At 40.9% G+C, this 20,291-nt stretch overlaps 1 protein-coding gene across 2 annotated transcripts in view; it reads left to right on the top strand.

Annotated features, from left to right (window-relative positions):
• Window positions 1-20,072, top strand: part of Usp8 (ubiquitin specific peptidase 8) — a 49,267-nt gene extending 29,195 nt beyond the window's left edge. For both annotated transcript variants that reach the window (XM_027421920.2, XM_027421921.2), the window contains 11 exons: window positions 354-498; window positions 759-982; window positions 5,241-5,795; window positions 8,437-8,517; window positions 8,925-9,187; window positions 12,050-12,250; window positions 13,525-13,735; window positions 15,919-16,155; window positions 16,993-17,135; window positions 19,411-19,543; window positions 19,693-20,072. In XM_027421920.2, coding sequence (XP_027277721.1) covers window positions 354-498; window positions 759-982; window positions 5,241-5,795; window positions 8,437-8,517; window positions 8,925-9,187; window positions 12,050-12,250; window positions 13,525-13,735; window positions 15,919-16,155; window positions 16,993-17,135; window positions 19,411-19,543; window positions 19,693-19,878 — 2,379 coding nt within the window. In that variant the 3' untranslated portion in view covers window positions 19,879-20,072. The remainder of the gene's footprint in view (window positions 1-353; window positions 499-758; window positions 983-5,240; window positions 5,796-8,436; window positions 8,518-8,924; window positions 9,188-12,049; window positions 12,251-13,524; window positions 13,736-15,918; window positions 16,156-16,992; window positions 17,136-19,410; window positions 19,544-19,692) is intronic.
• The last annotated feature ends 219 nt before the right edge of the window (window positions 20,073-20,291 follow it).

The following is a 20,291-nucleotide window of genomic DNA, read 5'->3' as shown; positions in this document are numbered from 1 at the left end:
ACCCAAAAGTTTCTTTGTTTTATAAAAATACATTTTGAAACGTGTATATATGTGTGAGAGTAGGAACTAACTCCAAATGTTAAGGGCTATCTCTAGGTGGTTAGGTTTTAGGTAGTTTTTGTCTTGGATTTATTTTATAGCTTTCCTTCTAAGATAATGGATTATTTGTTGGTTCTTAAAACTCCCGTTATTGATTTATATCTAATACTGCATTTAATGTTGGGTTTTGAATTTAATTCTTTGTTTTCATTTTGCTTGACAGCAAGTAGCTCTACATTTGGTCTTACTTTGGTTGTGGTTTTGCTGTCAAGAGACTGCTACTATCTTAAAAATATCCTGTCTTCATTTTGTAGTGGGAAAGTAAAACCGTCCTGCGCCATGAGCCTTTGGTGTTGGAGGGAGGCTATGAAAACTGGCTTCTTTGCTATCCGCAGTATACAACAAATGCTAAGGTCACTCCACCCCCTCGAAGCAAAACTGAAGAGGTGTCTGTCTCATGTATGTATGTGGAAATTTTTTTTTAATTGCTTCAATTCAGAATAAAACATATGTTCAGGGTAACCTTGCTTGTATATACCTTTGCCCTATTAAATGCTAGTTTGTTTGCAAATACAGAATAGGGGTTCATGTTTTCTTTAAGACTGTAGTGATTGCCATTTCACTCACATTTAGCTATCACAAAGAGCATGGGTAACAAAAATATTGTGTGTGGAGTTTGCTGTTGTTAAAAACATGCATTGTTCTTTTGGGGATTTTAGTGGATTTTACGTATCCTTCACTGGAAGAACCAGCTCCTCCCAAACTTCCTGCCCAGATGCCTCTTCCACCTATAGAAGTAGATGAAAATGCAGAATTGGTAACTGGCCGAGATGAAAAACCAAGACCACTGAACCATTCAGCTCTAGCTGGACCAAGTGCCCCTCCCACAGCTGAAGCTTCACCCATAATTCAGCCAATGCCTGCTACAAAGACTGTTCCACAGGTATTTTTTTTTTTTTTACTAACTTTGTTATCTTTTGTTTTGATACCATACTGACACATAATACAGAGAAAAGGTTTTATATGTAACCTGTGACACCTTATGAAACATCAGAAGGATATGTACATTGTGTCCCCTTTATTTTTACAAAAAGTTTTTATAATGATTCATTCTGGCTTTATTAGCTCACTTACAAGATTTCAATCCCAGCTGGTGGTCATTTCCCACAACCTGTAGCAAAGGCTTGTGTTCTGAAGTGAGCTGGGATTGCTTAACTGGTGACACTGTGCTGTGATTTGACCGGCACAGCTGTCCTGAAGAAGCTACCAAATGATTAGTCCCTCTTACAGATGGTCTGTAGGCCACACCACCCAGAGTTGAAGCCATCTCTGCATTCCTTCCCATGACTGTGATGCTGTACTGCTGACAGAGTACTGATGACAAGAGTACTACATCCTCGGGACAGGAGCAGAGTTTTACAGACAGAACATTTCAGTGTGGAACCCATCACTGTGGAGTGTGAACCTGTCACTGTGGAGGGTGGTTTGCTTGCTTTTGCATATGATAGATGTGAGATGCCAGTATTTTGGTTTTAAAACAGCATTTTAGTTCCATTTCATTGGAGTTTGAAATGTTAACAATAGGTAGTTAAGCTAGGTGGTAGTGGCCTTTAATCCCAACACTTGGGAGGCAGAGGCAGGTGGATCTGTGTGAGTTCAAGGCCAGCCTGTTCTGCAGCGCAAGTTTCAGTACAGGGTCCAAAGCTACACAGAGAAACTGTCTCAAAAAACAAAACAAAACAAAAAGTTATTTAAAACTTTAGCAAAGATGTTCAGAGCTTTTTGTTAAATTCTCTTTGAAGAAAAGTAATAAAACTTACCTATGTATTATTCAATATGAATTTGTAGCACTCAGTTTTCCTCAGGTAACATTTAATATTTGAAGTAGATGATGCTGATTTCTTTAGAGCTGTTGAAAGTCAGTGTCTTCATCATGTTTTAAGGTTATCTAATATTTCAGATTAAATCTTAAGAAGCAAATTGAATAAACAGGTTTCCTTAAAACAGAAATGTAAGAAATTACAAAGAAAATGTATATTATATGTCAAGTTAACCGACTAAACTGAATTCTAAATCTTTTATCCCAAGATGACTGAGAAATGTGCAGTTTGTTCAATGTATTTTGAGGTCCTTTGCACTTAAAATCTGAGAAGTGATAGAGGAAATTTCTGTATGAAATGCAAGTTTATAAGTGTGGGTAAGATGGTTGTCTGTAATGACTGAGAAACCAGTGTAGAGCCCAGCCAACCATTGCTCTGCTAGCCACTGGAGAGCAGAGCAGGAAGACTGAGTTTCTCTTCACGGAGAAGCAGCAGCTTTCTGAGCTCTAAGAGCTCAGTGGGGTTTGCAAATAACAGAGACAAGTAGAAAGCTAAATGACTGGGACCAGATGGCCATCTACCTGAATAGGTGAGGGTCTGTGTTGGACAGAGCACTGTGACAGTGCATGAGACTGGAGAACAGACACAGTGACAGAGACTTGAAGCTAATTTGAATTTTGTCCTATAGATATGGGGGACTGAAGAAAGAATTGTAAGTTTAAGGTATTAAGAGTAGGTTGTTTTAGCATGAGTTCTAATTGTTCTTAATAATAAAAAAACCTGGAGTCAGATATTAAGGGATGAAAGCTGAAAGATAGAGAAGCAGAGCAGCCAGCCATTAGAGTTCTTACTTCTTTGAAATCTCCAGGCTGGAAAGAGACTGAGCTAATGTCTCCTTCTACCTTATATTCTTCTCTCCATCCAGTTTTATCAATTCCTGTGTCTGTACAGACCTCCAGACCTCTATGATTAACTAGTGGCTAGCTCCACCCTCTGATCTTCAGGCAAGCTTTATTTGTTAGAGTACAAACAAGGTAAACCACAGGTTATGCTTTTCAGGCAGGGGAAGGGTGGGTGAGCCACCAGCCAGGAATGGAGCTTCAGTTTTGTTCTTGCTGTATTTTTAGTTGACTTTATCTCCACAGTGGTTCTGCCTGCTTCATTCTCAATTGTAGAAAGAATAAAAGAATATGTTTATTTGGGGGATTTGTTTGCTTATTTGAGAAAGTGAAAAGTCAAAATAAAAGTGAAAAGAAATTGGGATATTTCTTCTTTCACTAAATTTGTACTAATGGAAACAGAGTTCGTTTTCTAGCCATGCTGTATGGGTCATTCCTGGAAGGTGCTGAGTTCTCCTTTCTGTTTTTGCACATTGTATTTTCAGTGCTTACTTCCCACAATATAGTACTATTAATATGCTGTTAAATGCAGGTGGTAAACATGCAACTTATTAGGTGAGGAATTGAGGAAGGCAACTAATTAGAATCTCCTGAGGTTGTTATAGCAGCTAAGCAGATCCACATTCCAGAAATACGGCAACTCTCTTAATCAGCTGGCGGGACTGGGGAGAGCTCAGTCGCAAAAGTGCCTACTGTACAAGTATGAGGACCTGAATTCAGAGTCCCAACACCCACAACAAAGCCACATTACAGCATCACACAACTGAAATCCCAGGACTCAGGAGGCCAGAGAAAAGGAGTCTGGGGGTTTTCTGGCCTGATTGGTGAACTCCAGGTTCAATAAAAGGCTCTGTCTCAAAAAGTAAGATGGAGGGCCAACAAGATGGCTCAGCAGCTAAAGATGACTGAGTTTGATCTCTAGGTCCCATGTTGTAGGAGGAGAGAACCCACTCTATAGGTTGTCCTCTGACTACCCCCCAAAATATAAATAAGTAAATAAAATGTAATGATATAATTTAAAAAACAAAATAGTATGATGAAAAAGAGGACTGGTGAAATGGAGGCACTGATATATAGATCTGATGCTGTGAGTTCAGTCCCTGGATACTGTAAGATGGCAGAAGAGACCCAGCTTCTCAGAGTTGTCTTCTTACCTCCCCATTTGTCTCTCCATTCACACTCATGTGCATCATGCACACACACTAAATAATAAGTATGGTTTTGTACTAAAGAGTGAAAAGGCCAGGCTGTGGTGGTGCACACCTTTGATCCCAGCACTTGGGAGGCAGAGGCAGGTGGATCTCTGTGAGTTTGAGATCAGCCTGGTCTACAAGAGCTAGTTCCAGGACAGCCTCCAAAGCCACAGAGAAACCCTGTCTCGAAAAATTAAAAAAAAAGAGTGAAAAGTAAGCAGGCCATAATAAACTGGATTTTTATTTTATTATGTGTTAGTGTTAGTGCTTGAGTGTGTGTGTGTGCACTACAACCTAAATATAGTGAGTAACAATGTAAAATAGGATTTTATTAGACAAAAGGGAAACATGGTCAGATTGGTTAGAAAATGGTTACTTGGGTGGGTGAATGGCTGGGCAGGTAAAGGCACTGGCCAAATAAACCTGGTAACTTGAATTTGACCCCTAGAAAGGGCTCCATAAATGTGGGAGGAAAGAACCAACTCCAAAAAATTATCCTTTAATTTTCACACGTACTGGACATATGTTATGATACTATATTACATAATTTTTAAAATGAGGAAAAGTTAACTGGTCACTCTCAGCACAGTGAAGGGAAGTAACTAGAAATGGCCCTAAACAGGTGAGCAGGCAGTAGGAGTCTCTGCTGGAGTTCCGGAAGAGAGAATGTTAGGTACAGGCTTCCTGGCAGTTTCAGAGATGGAAGTAAAGCTGTGTGCAATTTCGCCAGGCAGCAGAACGCTGTAGGAAGAACACTGTTAGCTGACTGCTTTTACATGTTTAGAGAATGAAGAGAAGCTCCATGTTTGTTTCCTTTTGGGCCATATTGGGTGTGAGGTATTATGGAACACTATGTGGAAATGGGCAGGGGGTAGTTGGGTGTTTAGTAATGGAGCTTCATTCTCCTCTGTCAGGCCTAGGTGCTATGGTTGAGCATTAAGACATATGACTCATTGCAAACTAAAACTGAAGTAATACTTGTAAATTTTGCTGAGGCAGGAGGATTGTGGGTTTGAGGCTAACTTGACCTATGTGCAAGACCTTGCCTCAAAAACAAGACACAAGCCGGGCATTGGTGGCACATGCCTTTAATCCCAGCACTCGGGAGGCAGAGGCAGAGGCAGAGGCAGATGAATCTCTGTGAGTTCGAGGCCAGCCTGGTCTCCAGAGAGAGTGCCAGGATAGGCTCCAAAACTACACAGAGAAACCCTGTCTCCTGTCTCAAAAAAAAAAAAAAAAAAAAAAAAAAGACACAAAAAAAGCATGCTTTGTTGTTTGTGTTTCTCTAGGTTGACCGTACAAAAAAACCAACAGTGAGGTTGCCTGAAGATCATAGAATAAAATCTGAAAATACAGATCAGAGTGGAAGAGTTCTTCCTGATCGTTCCACCAAGCCAGTATTTCCCCCTCCAACTGCCATGTTAACAGATGAAGAAAAGGCCCGTATTCATGAAGAAATCGCACTTCGCATGGAGAAAAACAAGCAGGAGAAGGAACTTTGGGAAAGGCAGCAGAAGGAACAGAAAGAGAAGTTGAGGAGGGAGGAACAAGAACTCAAAGCTGGAAAGACAAAGGACTCAGAAGAACATGACATCGGTGAGAACCAACCAAAGGACGGACTAGAGAAGAGAGACAGCAAGCAGACCAAGATGGAAGAAAAAGAGCCCTCAGCAGACAGGGGCCAGGAAGAAGCCACAGGAACAAAAAGACCAAGTAAGAGTGAACATGAGGCTTCTGATGCCAAGATGTCTGTGGAAGGTAAAAGGTGTCCCACGTCAGGAGTGCAGAAGAGGCCGGCAGATGTGTCCCCTGTGTCTGTGTCAGGAGAGCTGAGTGCAAGCAAGGTAGGTAAAACCAACCAAAGGTAAATGTGTTTAAGATGGCAGTACAGTGGCCTTCCACAAACAGGGCAAGCATTCTGCATAGTGCTGTAGAGGGTGAAAAACTGTTCTGTCCCATTGGTATTTGCGTCCCTGCTCTTTTGAGGCCTGTGATAGTGTACATTAAATGGTTGGATGGCAACAGAATTTCTTTTGCCTGTAAAATGCCATGTCTATTTAGTTATTGCTACAAGTAGCTATATTCATTTCTGTGTTTGGTATGTAACCATCAAAAGACTATGATGAAATACAATCTCATGAGAGAGAGAGTGCCAATAGGTTAAGGTAGTTTATGTCTACTTAGAATGTGTAGTCTAGAGTTTATCTTTGCATATGATTGTGTCAGGTCTGTGTGATTTTTGTTTCTTCCAGTACATTTTAAATCAGTGTTACTTTTTTCTTTCCTTGACTCAAAAGTTGATTGCCTTAATTTTGGAGGGTATGTTTATGAAATGATACACTTTTAATTTGTCTTCATCGTGTGGTTAACCAGTGTCCTTTCCTCTTGAATGCTGTGTAACAGCTCATCCAAGTAAAGAGGAAACAGTTTTGGTAGTACAGAAATTACTTCCGTGGAAGCAAAGGCTTACCATACAGAATGTCAGGTTTTATACCTTCAAACAGTGCTTTAGGATCATGTGGGGACCTCACTGTAGAACAAAAGCTCAAACTGCCTGGGTGTACTGCACATGCCTTGTAGCCTCAGCTCACTCAGTGTCACTTAAACCCTGAGTTCACTCTGAGAGTAAAGTTAACCAGAGTACAGCCTGTGTGAAACATTTTAAACACCTACAATTAAAGAAATTAAGTTCTTAAGATACAAAAACCAGGTTGGTGGCGCACGCCTTTAATCCCAGCACTTGGGAGGCAGAGGCAGGTGGATCTCTGTGAGTTCTAGTTCAGCCTGGTCTACAGAGTGAGTTCTAGGACAGCCAGGGCTGTTACACGGAGAAAACCTGTCTTGAAAAACAGAAAACAACAACAACAAAAAGTTAAAAAAAAAAAAAAAGAAAACACTCAAGGTATGCTGGGTATTCCCCAACATTCGTAGTGGTAGCCCCAATAGGATAGTGAGTTTGCAGGGGGGATCTTTGAGTTGAGGCTAGCCTGGTCTACAAAGTGAGTTCCAGAACAGTCAAGGCTACACAGAGAAACTTGAAAAACAAAACAAACAAAAAAGAAACTTAAAACCAAAAAAAAGCTTGACAGAATGTTTTCCTAAGCAATTGCCCATTTTACACCTGTCCACACATACTTGCATACTAGCAAAAACATCACAAAGATCAAAGTTGTAGCTTGTAATGTGAATGTACATTTCCCCAATGGCAGTGATGGCTTATTACTTCCACATCTGTGATATAGGACTTAATGTTTATCTTTGCTTTTGGTTTTCTGAGGAAGTCTCATAGAGCCCAGGCCGACTTTGAACTGGTGACTTTATTGCCTCTCCATTCCAAGAGGTGATATTACAAGCATGCATTATCACAGCCAGCTTATCTGTCCTTGACAAAATGTATATCCAAGTCATAGCCAACTTTTAAAGTAGATTGCCAGTTTTTACTGAGCTATATGAATTTATAATATTCTGGATAGAATCCTTTATTTGAAATAAAATTTATAGCCAGGTGGTGATGCACTCCTTTAATGCCAGCACTCGGGAGGCAGAGGCAGGAGGATGTCTGTGATTTCAAGGCCATCCTAGACTGACAGTTCTGGACAGACAGGTTCCAGACCTACAGGAAAACCCCTGTCTTGAAAAATAAATAAATAAAAAGAAAGAAAGAAAGAAAAGAAATAAGATTTTTAAATATTTTCTCCACTTTGAGGATTATCTTTCATTTATTTAAGGAAGTCTTACAAACAAAAATGTTTCTAAACATAGAAGCATCTGTAGTCAGTATAGAAGTTGATGCTTCAATGTATTGACCTGTATTTAGTTACGTAGAATATTCCATTATTTTTGTAAAATGGATATAGAAGAAGCCGTGTTTGGAGGGCAAGATGGTTTAGAATAGACCATGAGATAATCATCTGGTAAGTTTCCTTATTTATCTCTGTTGTCTTTTCTCCTTGCTGACCACTGTGGACATGGACACGGACACGGACGGACACACACACACAGAGAGAAGCTGTAATGCACTACTGCCAGGCTTCTGTGCACACTCATTTTAGTCATTGCAAACACAGTAACTGTAGAAATAGCCTGGTTAAAGTTTTAGGAATTGCTGTGTGACAGAGAAGAATCACACAGCTGTTAGTGAGTGTTCTGAAGAGGCTGTAACCTTTTAATGTTTCCAGCCTCTGAGTACAGTGTAGTCATTAATTACCTCATCTGCATCCTAGCTAGCAGCTCGAGTCCCTGCTTCCCTCTCAGCTTCCTTTGGAAAGCTCTAGAAATACTACATTTTTCATTTCACTCTCCTCTAACCCTTGGCATGGTAGACTGTGAGAACACAAAACTGCCTTCATCTTTGACTCTGTCTTATGAAAGGCAGTCAAGACAGGGTTTTGTTTGTTTTGTTTTTTGATTTCTTCAGAGTGTGTACTTTAAGTTCATGAATGGAAACTTTTAATTGGAGAGTCAGATTATTGTGTTTCAAACTAGGCTCAACGAGAACCTTTGACAAGAGCTCGAAGTGAAGAAATGGGGAGAATTGTACCAGGACTGCCTTCAGGCTGGGCCAAGGTAAACTGAAATACAAATTACTTTATTTTGAAAAGGTACTGTTGTCTAGTTAATTGTCCTTCTGCTTTGTTATAGAGAACATGAACTCTTCCCCCTGATTACTGCAGGGTGAAATCCCCTAATAGACATCCTCAGGTGCTGGCTGTCACATGAGCACCCTGCCAGGAGAATTTTGAAATTTAATATTCCGTTAAAGCAAGCCTAAATTTCATTGAAAGTTTTCAGAGTGATTACAACTCCTTTTCAAATTATTTTAGGGACTAATGTAATTGATAGAGTTTGTGCTTTAATCTTAGCTCGCATATGTGTTTTAACCTGGACGTAAATGTTGCAGTGGGGGTAACACTAATTACTTTAGAGCTTATCTGATTTTTTTTTTACCTTTTTGTTTGCTTTTCTTTTCCAAGTTTCTTGATCCAATCACTGGAACCTTTCGTTACTATCATTCACCTACCAACACGGTTCATATGTATCCACCAGAAATAGCTCCTTCCTCTGCACCTCCTTCCACCCCTCCTACTCACAAAGTCAAGCCTCAAATCCCTGCCGAACGGGACAGGGAGCCATCCAAACTGAAGCGCTCCTACTCATCCCCAGACATCACTCAGGCCCTGCAGGAAGAGGAGAGGAGGAGGCCAGCAGTGACCCCGACAGTCAACCGGGAAAACAAGTAAGCTCTCCCAATTACAGAACTAAGACCCTGTCATTGTTTTAAACCTGTTAAATGTCGCCACGTATGAGTTACAGTCTCAGAAGATTCCATTGTTATGATGGAGGGAAAAATATGAAACCAATGAGATGCCCTTGGCTTTTCCCCAAAATGCTGTCTTAACATAGGAGAGGATTAATGAATTTTATATTTGATGTAGGCATGAAAGTGTTACATATATTGTTACAGTGCTTTCACCCCATCATGCCCCAGGCCTCCACTCATCTCTCATAGATCATAATCTTAATTAATGAAAGAAAAGTGTCTGTGTGTGTGTTTGTAAAAGAGAGATTTCAGTTCTCTCATCTACTGTGTGGGTCCTGAGGATTGAGCTCAGGTGATGTTGTAGCAAGCGCCTTTATCTGCTGGGCTGTCTGACCGCACAAGGAGGTAATTTACAGGGCTGCTGCGTTGGCAGGGTTACAGTGCTCAGTATCCAGCCTTTGTTTCTCTCACCAGTCATGGAGGACGACAGTCTCCTGTCTAAAAATGCAGGCACCATCCGGGCTCCTTTCCTCTGTCTCGTTTCTCCTTTTCTATTCTCATCTCTACTCACAGTGGGATATCACAGCAGGGTTAAGTTTCTCAAAGTAGCATGTCATGTACTTGTGTTTCTCTTTGTAAGTGATAAAAATTGGTCACTTTGTGGGGGTGGTAGAGATGCAACTGGCCTTTCATGTCCATGGTGTCTGGGCTGGAGTGTAGCTCAGTTGGCAGAACAATTGCTTAGCATCCCAAATCCTGGGATTGATCCCCAATACTGTATATAAACCAGTCATGGTGAGGTATACCTGTAAGAACAGCACTCAGGAAATGGAGACAGGAGGGGTAAAAGTTCATCAAGGTCATCCTCAGCCATATAACAAGTTTGAGGCCAGTCTGGGCTACATGAGACCCTGTCTTAAAAAAAAAAAAAAAAAAACGAAAGCAAGAACAAATTGAGTAGTTTCTGCATCTAGGAACTTAACCAATTGGGTGGGTGGGGGGGGGGGGCTATAGAAGTACTGAACACCAGTCCTTGTCATCGTTTTTTAACACAGCATAACAGCTGTTTACATTATAACAACTATTATGAATAATCAGAAGTGGTTTAAAGGAAACAAGAAGATGTGCATAGGTCAATGAGACACCATAGCATTTTGTCTCGGGCATAGACTATCCTTGCCTGCTGTTTACTGTAGGGGTCTTGGATAATGGTTTGGTGTATTTGTAAAGTGACTTTTTTTTTTCATGTGTTATATACTATTTGTTAATTACTAAGAATTTTCTATTTATTTTTTCTGGCACATCCCAAGGAAGTAATTGGTCACTTCCCAAACTTCACCTTGCTAGGAAGAGACCTATTTGAAAGAACTTTGGAATTAGTACAATCCAGATGTTAGAAATCTTCACACTGTAATGTTATTAAAGTTCATTAATTTGGCAGTATTTTGAAGCTATCTCATATACAATTCATGTATTTTGTCTTAATAAGAGGGACACATGAACAGAGAAAGAGCATGTAAAGAAAGCTGGGATAGTTTGCTAATTTTCCATATTTCCCTCACAGGTAGGGAACACTAAGTGAGGATCAGCAGGACAAGGACCATCCCCTAGTCAGGTCCCCTTCACTGCAGTGCTATGGGCACATGCACAGAAGCCAGGGGCACCTTCATCCCAGCAGAGCCCAGCAGATGCCTCTTTCTGACCAGAATTTCTAATTTTTAATTGAGTGTGGCCATCCATGTGTGACTTTGAGGGTGCAGGCATAGTTAGGTAATAGTACCCAGATGATCTCTGTCTCATTTGAAGCCTGTTTTATAATTATATAAACAAGATGCACTTGTATTCTAATTTTTTTCTTTGCAAGAGTGTGAATATCTGCCTCTTTACTTTTTAAATATTTTACGTGTGGCAGTGTTTTGTATCTTGTATGTCTGTGTACCATGTATATGCCTGGTGCCCTTGGAGACCAGCAGAGGGCATCAGGTCCCCCAGACATGGAGTTACAGATGACTGTGATCCACCATGTGGGTGCTGGGAATTTAACCCAGATCTACTAGAAGAGCAGCAGTGCTCTTAATCACTGAGTCAGCTCAACAGCCCTCTCTTTAATTCTTAAGTATATAATAATATCTACAATAGTGTAAATGCGGTGCAGATACAGTATTAAGGAAATAGTGACAAGAAAAATGTCTGCATACACTCAGTTCGGACACTGTCCTACTCTCCCCACCCCAAACTCCCAGCCTCCCACTGCTTCCTTCTGCCTCCAGTGATCCCTTCATGTCTCATGTGTTCTGTTGTTCTCCCCAACCGCATTTCCTTAGTTTCTTTTTTGTTGTCTAGTGGGTTTCTTTCTACTCACCTTTATTGCCACTTAAATATATCATTTAGTCTTTAGCAGCTGGGATCTACATATGAGAGAACTCACTATATATTTGTCCTTCTATAATAAGCATATATTTTATAAGTATGTATGATTTTATTGTATTTAATTCTCTAATGTTCTGATTAAGTTAGGAGCATGCTAACCTCTCTGGGCTACTTAGAGAAGTTTGAAAGAGCTTTCTCCCTTTGGGCAGTAGCTCAGTCCCTGAAAGCTAGAGGACCTCTCGGACTACCTCAAGAACAAGAACTCACAGGAAAAGTTGTAGGCATGTATTTCATGGGAGGATCCTGGAACACAGTCAGTTAAGCTAATTGCTAAATGTCTTAGAAAACACAGCAGTTTAGCATGTGGATTGTGAACAAAATTATCACGAACCAGCTGCTCCAGCAGTCTGCCATCTTCAGTATGTACTCAAATGGAGATGCATAAGGCATCTGTTCTTTCTTCCTTAGGCCCAAAGCTGAGATCTCGAGACTTTCTGCTTCTCAGATTCGGAACCTCAATCCTGTTTTTGGAGGATCTGGACCAGCTCTTACTGGACTTCGTAATTTGGGGAATACCTGTTACATGAACTCAATATTGCAGTGCCTGTGTAATGCTCCACATTTGGCTGACTATTTCAACCGGAACTGCTACCAGGATGACATCAACAGGTAAAGGGACTTTCACTTCTACAGTACACTGGTAAAAGGTAGTCTAACTGCAATCTGTCTGCCTTACTCTGTTTGTATTGTTATAACAAAGAACCCAAGACTAGGTAATTTTTTTTTTTTTTTTTTTTTTTTTTTTGGTTTTGAGATAGGGCTTCTCTGTGTAGCTTTGGAGCCTATCCTGGCACTGACTCTGGAAACCAGGCTGGCCTCGAACTCACAGAGATCCGCCTCTGCCTCCCGAGTGTTGGGATTAAAGGCGTGTGCCACCAACACCCGGCTGGTAATCTTTTTTTAATAAAAGAATTTTAATTTTTAAATTTTTATTTGTATGTCTGTGTGGATATGCCCAAACTAAGGCACGTGTACCAGCCAGCACACACGTGGAGTCAGAAGACAACTTTCAGGAATTGGTTCTTTCTAGTGTAGGCTGCAGGATCAAATCAGGTTGTCAGCTCACATGGTGAAAATCTTTACCGCTGAGTTTGTTTTCTCATAGTTGTAGAGATTGAGAGTCCAAGATGAGCGTGTCAGTATCTCATCTGTGCTGTCACAGTGTAGCAGGAGGTAGAAGGGCACAGGGTGAGCCCCTTCATTATGCCCTTTTTCAGCAAACCCAGTCTCAACCATTAGGTCATGTCCTTGCTTGTCACCTCTCAAAGTACTTTTGTGTGTGTGTGTGTTTGTGTGTGTGTGTATTTATGCATGTGTCTTTAGGAGTATATGCACACGTAAGTGTAAGTATCTGAGGAGTCCAGAAAAGAATGCCAAATCCCCGAACTAGAGTTATAGATAATTGTGAGCTACCATCTGGGTGTTAGAATCAAACCTGGGTCTTCTGCAAAAGCAACAGTTTCTCTTAAGGGCCTATTCCTAGTCTATGTGCAATACCTAAATTTTGGAGGGACATAGACTGTAGCACTTGCCACTCAGCCTCCGAGGAGTCAAATTAGTAAAAGAAAATTATCTTTATCTGCAAGAATACTGGATGGTTATCTCAGCTGGTCATAAAGGACGAACAAGATGGCAGACACTGTCAGGGTTACAGCTTCCATCTTTGACTGCTGCCTGTTGATGAGTGTGAGGAGCAGGGCTTGTAGCCAGGATAAGGAAGCCAGCTGGAGGACCACAGCAAAGTCAGGTTCAGATGTGTTTGGTGCAGGCCTGTAGGCGAGTGACTCCTTTGTGTATTGTGCATGTAGTTTTGTGCTGATATCAAGAACCCACTATAACTTTAAAATCTTTTCCCTTTATTTTTGGTACCTTTACTTGCACAGATCAAATTTGTTGGGGCATAAGGGTGAAGTGGCAGAAGAATTTGGTATAATCATGAAAGCGCTGTGGACAGGACAGTATAGATACATCAGTCCAAAAGACTTTAAAGTCACCATTGGGAAGATTAATGACCAGTTTGCAGGATCCAGCCAGCAAGATTCACAGGAACTGCTTCTGTTTCTCATGGATGGCCTCCATGAGGATCTAAATAAGGTATGAATGGCACTCCTAAGCTCTGCTTGCTTCCGTCTTTGTAGCAGTTTAAATCCCCATTCACCAGCCGTCCTTCTTTACAGACAGTGACCATACTGAGCATGAATCTGCGGAGCTCCCCAGAACAAAACCGAATGTTTGCATTTATACAATGAGACATGTTGGGACTGGAACCCTGGTCTCAGCATAAGTTTTCTATGTACGCATTTCCTCAAGTGGATTTTTTATAATATTTTTGAATAATTATTTTTTAGTGATTTTTTTTTTCTCATGGAGTATAATTTTCCACTGTGGCAGCATGCCATGTCTTGTATTCTTAGATTAGGAATGTGGAACCTGGATTTGAAAAGAAGTGTATAGTTATTTGCTCAAGTACTAATAGGAAATATTGAACAGTTTACAAGTGGTAAAATAGCTATTGCAGGTATTTTTATGACCCTCATGCTAATGAAAGCAAAGTCATGCATGGTTTTATTAAACAACTGTCTCCTGAGCATGTTTGTTCTTTATATATTATTGCATATTTGTGTGTTGTGTGTGTTCTACTCTGATGTTCTTAGACTTATCTTCCAAAACAAGAACTGCTCCATGTAACCAAATGGTGCATCTAAATGGTGCATTTATTAAAGCAGTATCTTTACATAAGGACTGCCTCCTTCTGTACACAGCTTCTCTTAGCACCAAGCTTGTTACCTGTTTCTTCAGAAAGCCTTTAAGGTCATGGTTTTCAATTGAATATAAATACAAAAATTCAAGCTATTTTGATGGCTCACACCTAAGGCTAGTACTCAGGAAATTGAGGCAAGAAGATTGTTACTTCAGGGACAACCTGGGGCTACATAGAGATTGTCTCAAGGAGTCAGATGTATGTAAATTCAAGAGCCTATACTGTTGTAACACTGAAATTGCATCTATTGGGTTTTAACTCTAATGCCTGGTTATGTGAGATGATGTCTTCTCTTCAGTGCCGTGCTATTGGGTTAGCAAGATGGCTCAGCTGGTGTAAAAGCTCTGGCAAAGCCAAGTCAGGTGACCTTGGTTTGATCCTCCAAACAAAAGTAAAGGAGGCAGGAGGGAATCACCTCCCACAGAACTGTCCTCCTACCCTCACGCACCTTGATAGATGTGCCTGTACACGTACCAGACCCACATACACTCTCAGTAATAACAGTAAAATCTCTTAAAAACCAACGGCGTTGACTTAAAACCTCTAATACATGTACATAATCTATTTCAAGTATTTCTACCCCATCTTAGTCTCTTGCTCCCCTCCCACTCTGGTTAATTCCTTTCTACCTTTCATACTTTTTTTTTCTTGTAATTCAGTGAGTTTCATTAATGATACTCACAGAACCATGATCGAGGTTTGTTTACTGGAACATGTGTACCTTGTCAGTGGTATGTCACTGAAGAAAATATCTCTCCTTCCTCCATTAATCAATCATTAACTGTAAATCCTCAGGGGAGTCGTCGGAAGCACCTTTCCCTTCGATGGTACTGGCCCAGTCTCGCTCACATCTGATGTGGGCAGTCACAACTTGTGTGTTAACTTTTGTGTTATACACACCTCTCTGCCCTCCTCTTCCTTCCACTATTTCTCCATGAACTTTAGAGTGGGTGATATGATGTTCCATTTATGGCTGGGCATTCAGCATTCATTCATTCTCAATACATTGACCAGTTATGAGTTTCTCCAGTCACCACTGACCCTGCAAGAATAGCTTCTACTCTGAAGCAGAATTGAGCAACTTTAAGTCAGTGGGTCAGTCTTCAGCGTTGACAGAAGTAGTTCAGGCCTCTTACACATTGCAAATAAAAAAGTCCAGAAGTTGTAATAAAAGCCAGGTGTGGCACACACCTTTAATCCTAACTCTTGGGAGGCAGAGGCAAGCAGATCCCTGAGGTCAAAGCCAGCCAGGTCTGCATAACAGTTCCAGGACAGCCAGAGCACCATAGTGAGACCCTGTCTCACAACAAAACAAAACAAAACAGAAAAGTTCAAGTCACACTCTTTTCAGTAAAGTGGGTTTTGGTTGGTAGAATTAATTTTTCTGGTAGTACTTACAAAACTCTTCAGTGTGGCTAAATCTGTAAAATGTCATTCCTTGAATGTCATATTTAACTGTCAATACCACCAAACTCTTAGATACTAACAGAACTGAGTGAGTTGTTCTCCTTCCTAGGCTGACAATCGGAAGAGGCATAAGGAAGAGAACAACGATCACCTCGATGACTTTAAAGCGGCAGAACATGCTTGGCAGAAGCACAAGCAGCTCAATGAATCCATCATTGTCGCACTTTTTCAGGGTCAGTTCAAATCCACAGTGCAGTGCCTCACCTGTCACAAAAAGTCTCGGACATTTGAGGCTTTCATGTATTTATCATTGCCGCTAGCATCCACAAGTAAATGCACATTACAGGTAAGTTTAAGATGAAGAGATAATGGGTTGGTAAAAATGTTATTTGTGTGTGCATAGCAAAATGCCTCATCCGCATAGGAAAATAGGTGAGCTACATCCTAGCCCTTGGGGATTTTTATTGTCTTACTATTTTATGTGTATGGGTATTTTGCTAGTACCTTTCTGGGCACCAGCTGCATGCAGTGCCCACAGAGGTGTGAACTGCCATGTGGGTGCTGGGAATTAAACCCAGGTCTTCAGCAAGAGCTGAGCCATTTCTCTAGCCTGTAGCCCTTGACTTTTTGAACTGGATCTTGCCATAAAGCACAGACCGGCCTTGAACTTGAACTGTTCCATCTGATTCTACAGTGCTGGGAGTACAGGCAATGTCGTCAGGTGCAGGCTTCTGACCCAGGCAGCATTGAATGCAGAGCCAGTGTATAATGGAGAAGCACTTCACCACTCAGCCAAACCCCCATCCACAAAAGTTTGCATTTTTAATTAGTTTTGAAAGCTAACTTAGGAAGTTGTAATTGACATTACCATAGATCTACTGTTTCGATGTACTTTACTTGGGGATCAGACATACTGGTTTCCACAGGACAGCAGTGTAAGTAATAGAATAGCTTGTGTTCATACCTCCAGTCTTCACTTCCTCCAAGTCCACCATACCCAGGATAGAGGTCCTTGTGTGTGCTATGCTGACCCTCTGCAACACTGGTGACGTCCCTCCATATCCAGACACTTACTCCACCTTCTGAAGGTGTCCGTGCGTCTGCAGCACTCTTACTGAAGAGGGCTTCCTGGAACTCCATGAGGAAGTAAATCACTGCTCACAGTGTGTTTTTTTGCCACTAGGACTGCCTTAGATTATTTTCCAAAGAAGAAAAGCTCACAGATAACAACAGATTTTACTGCAGCCATTGCAGAGCTCGGCGGGACTCTCTAAAGAAGATAGAGATCTGGAAATTGCCGCCTGTGCTGTTGGTACACCTGAAACGGTAAAGCCTCTGCTTGCGTACTAGCAGTTGATGGAGGAACTGTAATGTCTATGTAATCTGTGTTCTGGGTTGTTTTTTAAGGAAACCTAATGAAGATTCTCCAGCAATAATTAGTGGCAGATATGACAAGCAGAATAATAGTACTTGTTATTTTATGTTATTTCCTGTGATTCTGTTTCTTAAAAAAAAAATTAATGGAACTAAATTATTGCATTTCAGACAACAAAATTTTAAGTCACCTCAAGTGAAATGTTACACAGTGTAATTCCAAACAGATTACCAGATAAAAATTAACATTCAGGTGCTGGAGAGATGGTTCAGTTGTTAAGAGCACTAGCTGCTGTTGCAGGGGACCTAGGTTCAGTTCCCAGCACCTACATGGCTGCTCACAACTGCTGTAACTTCAGTTCCAGGTGATCTAGTGCCCGCTTCTGGTATCTGAGTACCAGGCACATGTATTGGGCATAGATATATATGCAGGAAAAGCATCCATACATATAAAATGATAAAATATTTTTTAGTTAATATCCAGATTATAAACTATAGCAAGATTAATTTAATCATGTATAACATGATGGCACATACCTGTAATTTCAGCCTTGTGTTAAAAAAATTATGCTTTTAAAAAAAAAGTGAGTACAAAATATGGCTGCATTAGCTCATGTATGGAGAACAGAAGTCAGCTTTCTCCTGCCTTTTTGGTTGTTGCTTGTTTTTTGTTGTTTTCCTCAGACAGGGTTTCTCTGTGTTGCCCTGGCTGTCCTCGAACTCCCAGAGATCCATCTGCCTCCAGAGGGCACTAAGTACAAGCATTCTTGTCTTGAGTCTAATCTAGTGGAAGGACAGGGTCCCACACAGCAGAGCAGAGCATTGAGAGCCATAGCCCCACTGCTCTTGTTTCTCTATAAAGAGACAGGCTCTTGCCTATATACCTCAGGTGAGCCATGACCCAGCCTTCCTTCCCTTAATGCCATTATAGGTGCACACCACCATACCCAGCCGGAGTCAGCTTCACAAGAAAACCCTAAAGTTTCAGTTTAGTTGTGAAGTATATTTTGTTTTGAATCAAGCATTTATATTGGGTTATTGGAGCCAGTTGCTTAAGTCAGTTTCAACATTGAGATGTTCAGTTTTCTGTCCTTTATAGTTTTGACAAGTGTTAGCTGTCACTTGGAGTATTGTGGCAATAAATGTGTTTTTAAGTGACTATAGGTTTGTTATATTAAAAGTTCTAGTAGTGAAGGCTCTAAAGCAACTGTAGAATTGAGCTGTTGAGAAGCAGTTCATTGTTGTTCTTTTATGTATGATGTCATGGGTTTGTCCCTGACATTGTGCATAACAACGGTGAGGTAATTACACAGAAGGTTGGAAGGAGTTGAACACAGGTCTCCCTGCAGTTTCATTTTTAGTTCTGGTTTCCCCAAGTACAGGCAAAATTCTAGAGATGCTCTCCCTCAGTGCCTCCTTTGTGTAGCACAAATAATAACCTAGAGACAGATACTGGGGTTCAAGCTGAAGATCAGAAAAGCAAAGCAGCCAACCTCTAGAGAGTTCTTACCTCTACCAAGCTTAGGGTGATCCTATCTTCAGCATGACTGCAGACTAAATACATGGCACTCCTGTCTCCACCTGTCTTATGTTTCCCTCTAGTGCTGGGATTGAGCACCACCACTGCCCAGAGTCTCTGGCTGACTAGGGTAGCTGCTGCAAATAAAGGTGTGAGCCACCATTGCCTGGGCTCTGTGGCTGACTAGTATGGCTAGCTCTGCACTCTGACCTTCAGGCAAGCTTTATTTGTTAGATCATAAACAAAATATCACCACACCTTTGTGCCTTTGTAGTGTTGTAGCTGGCCCAGGAATAGGAAACCTGAATGAGAGCTGTCTCTGCCATTCTCTTTCTTCTATCTTGGGCACATTGTTTACTGTCTGCAACCCACACCTCCTCCTTTGTAAATAGAAATGAAACATGTCTTCATCAATCTTTCCATTACTAAAACAGAGGCCTCATTAATTTTGTTCTACATTTGTCATGCCACACAGGCAGAGGACAACTTTGTGGATCACTTCTCTCCTTCCACCCTTGCGTGGGTTCTAGGTGTCAAGCCCAAGTAGTCATCAGGTTTGCATGGCAAGCACTTCACCCACTGATCATCTCACTGACCCTAAGACTTCACAGATGTGAGCTTTAAGAGCTTGCCCTGAAATCCATGTAAATAGTGAAAGCTCGGTCTTGTCTTTCCTGTCAGCCTAACCCTGTGATGTTTTTTCTGCAGATTTTCCTACGACGGCAGGTGGAAGCAGAAGCTGCAAACATCTGTGGACTTCCCGCTAGAAAATCTTGACTTGTCACAGTATGTTATTGGTCCAAAGAGCAGTTTGAAGAAGTATAACTTGTTTTCTGTTTCAGTAAGTATCTTGTTGAACTGACGATGTTTTTCAAACAGGCAGCTCCAGCACTTCATTACCTCATAGGAGTGTGAGAACAGCCAAGACTTAGAAATAACTGACTCATGCTAAGTAATGATTCAGTTTCTGTTTTGTCTTGCTTGTTACAGAACCACTACGGCGGGCTGGATGGAGGTCACTACACTGCCTATTGTAAAAATGCAGCAAGGCAGCGCTGGTTTAAGTTTGATGATCATGAAGTCTCTGATATCTCTGTGTCTTCTGTGAAGTCATCAGCAGCTTATATCCTCTTTTATACTTCAGTGGGACCACGCATAACTGATGTAGCCACATAGAGGTATAGGTTATGGGCATGTTGGTGTTTCAAATCACAGAGGTGCATCTCCTAATGCTTACAAAGATAATGGATCGCTGCGACTGGCTGTGTAGAGGAATTCCAGAATACTGGGGGCTGTTATTAGCACCATATAATCAGGTCAATGCTGTTTATCAAAAACAAAAAAGGAAAAAAAAAAAAAAAAAAAAAAACCTGACATTTAACAAGTATTATAGTAAGCATCCCTTACAGGTATTTATTTCAAAACAACTTTTTTAGTCTGCCCCAAAGTTAAAAATAATTCATTAGCCAGACATTTATTATTCTGTTGTTATCAAACCATTATAACCCTCATTTTCCTATTCACTGCTATAGCCTTTTCTCATTTTTAGTCCCAGGTCAATCCACTATGGATACTCTAGAATATCTAAC

The sequence above is a fragment of the Cricetulus griseus genome, chromosome 6 (assembly GCF_003668045.3).
Source record: "Cricetulus griseus strain 17A/GY chromosome 6, alternate assembly CriGri-PICRH-1.0, whole genome shotgun sequence".
Classification (NCBI taxonomy): domain Eukaryota; kingdom Metazoa; phylum Chordata; class Mammalia; order Rodentia; family Cricetidae; genus Cricetulus; species Cricetulus griseus.
Note: the sequence above shows the minus strand (reverse complement) of the source record. Positions and strands in the feature narration are given on the sequence as shown.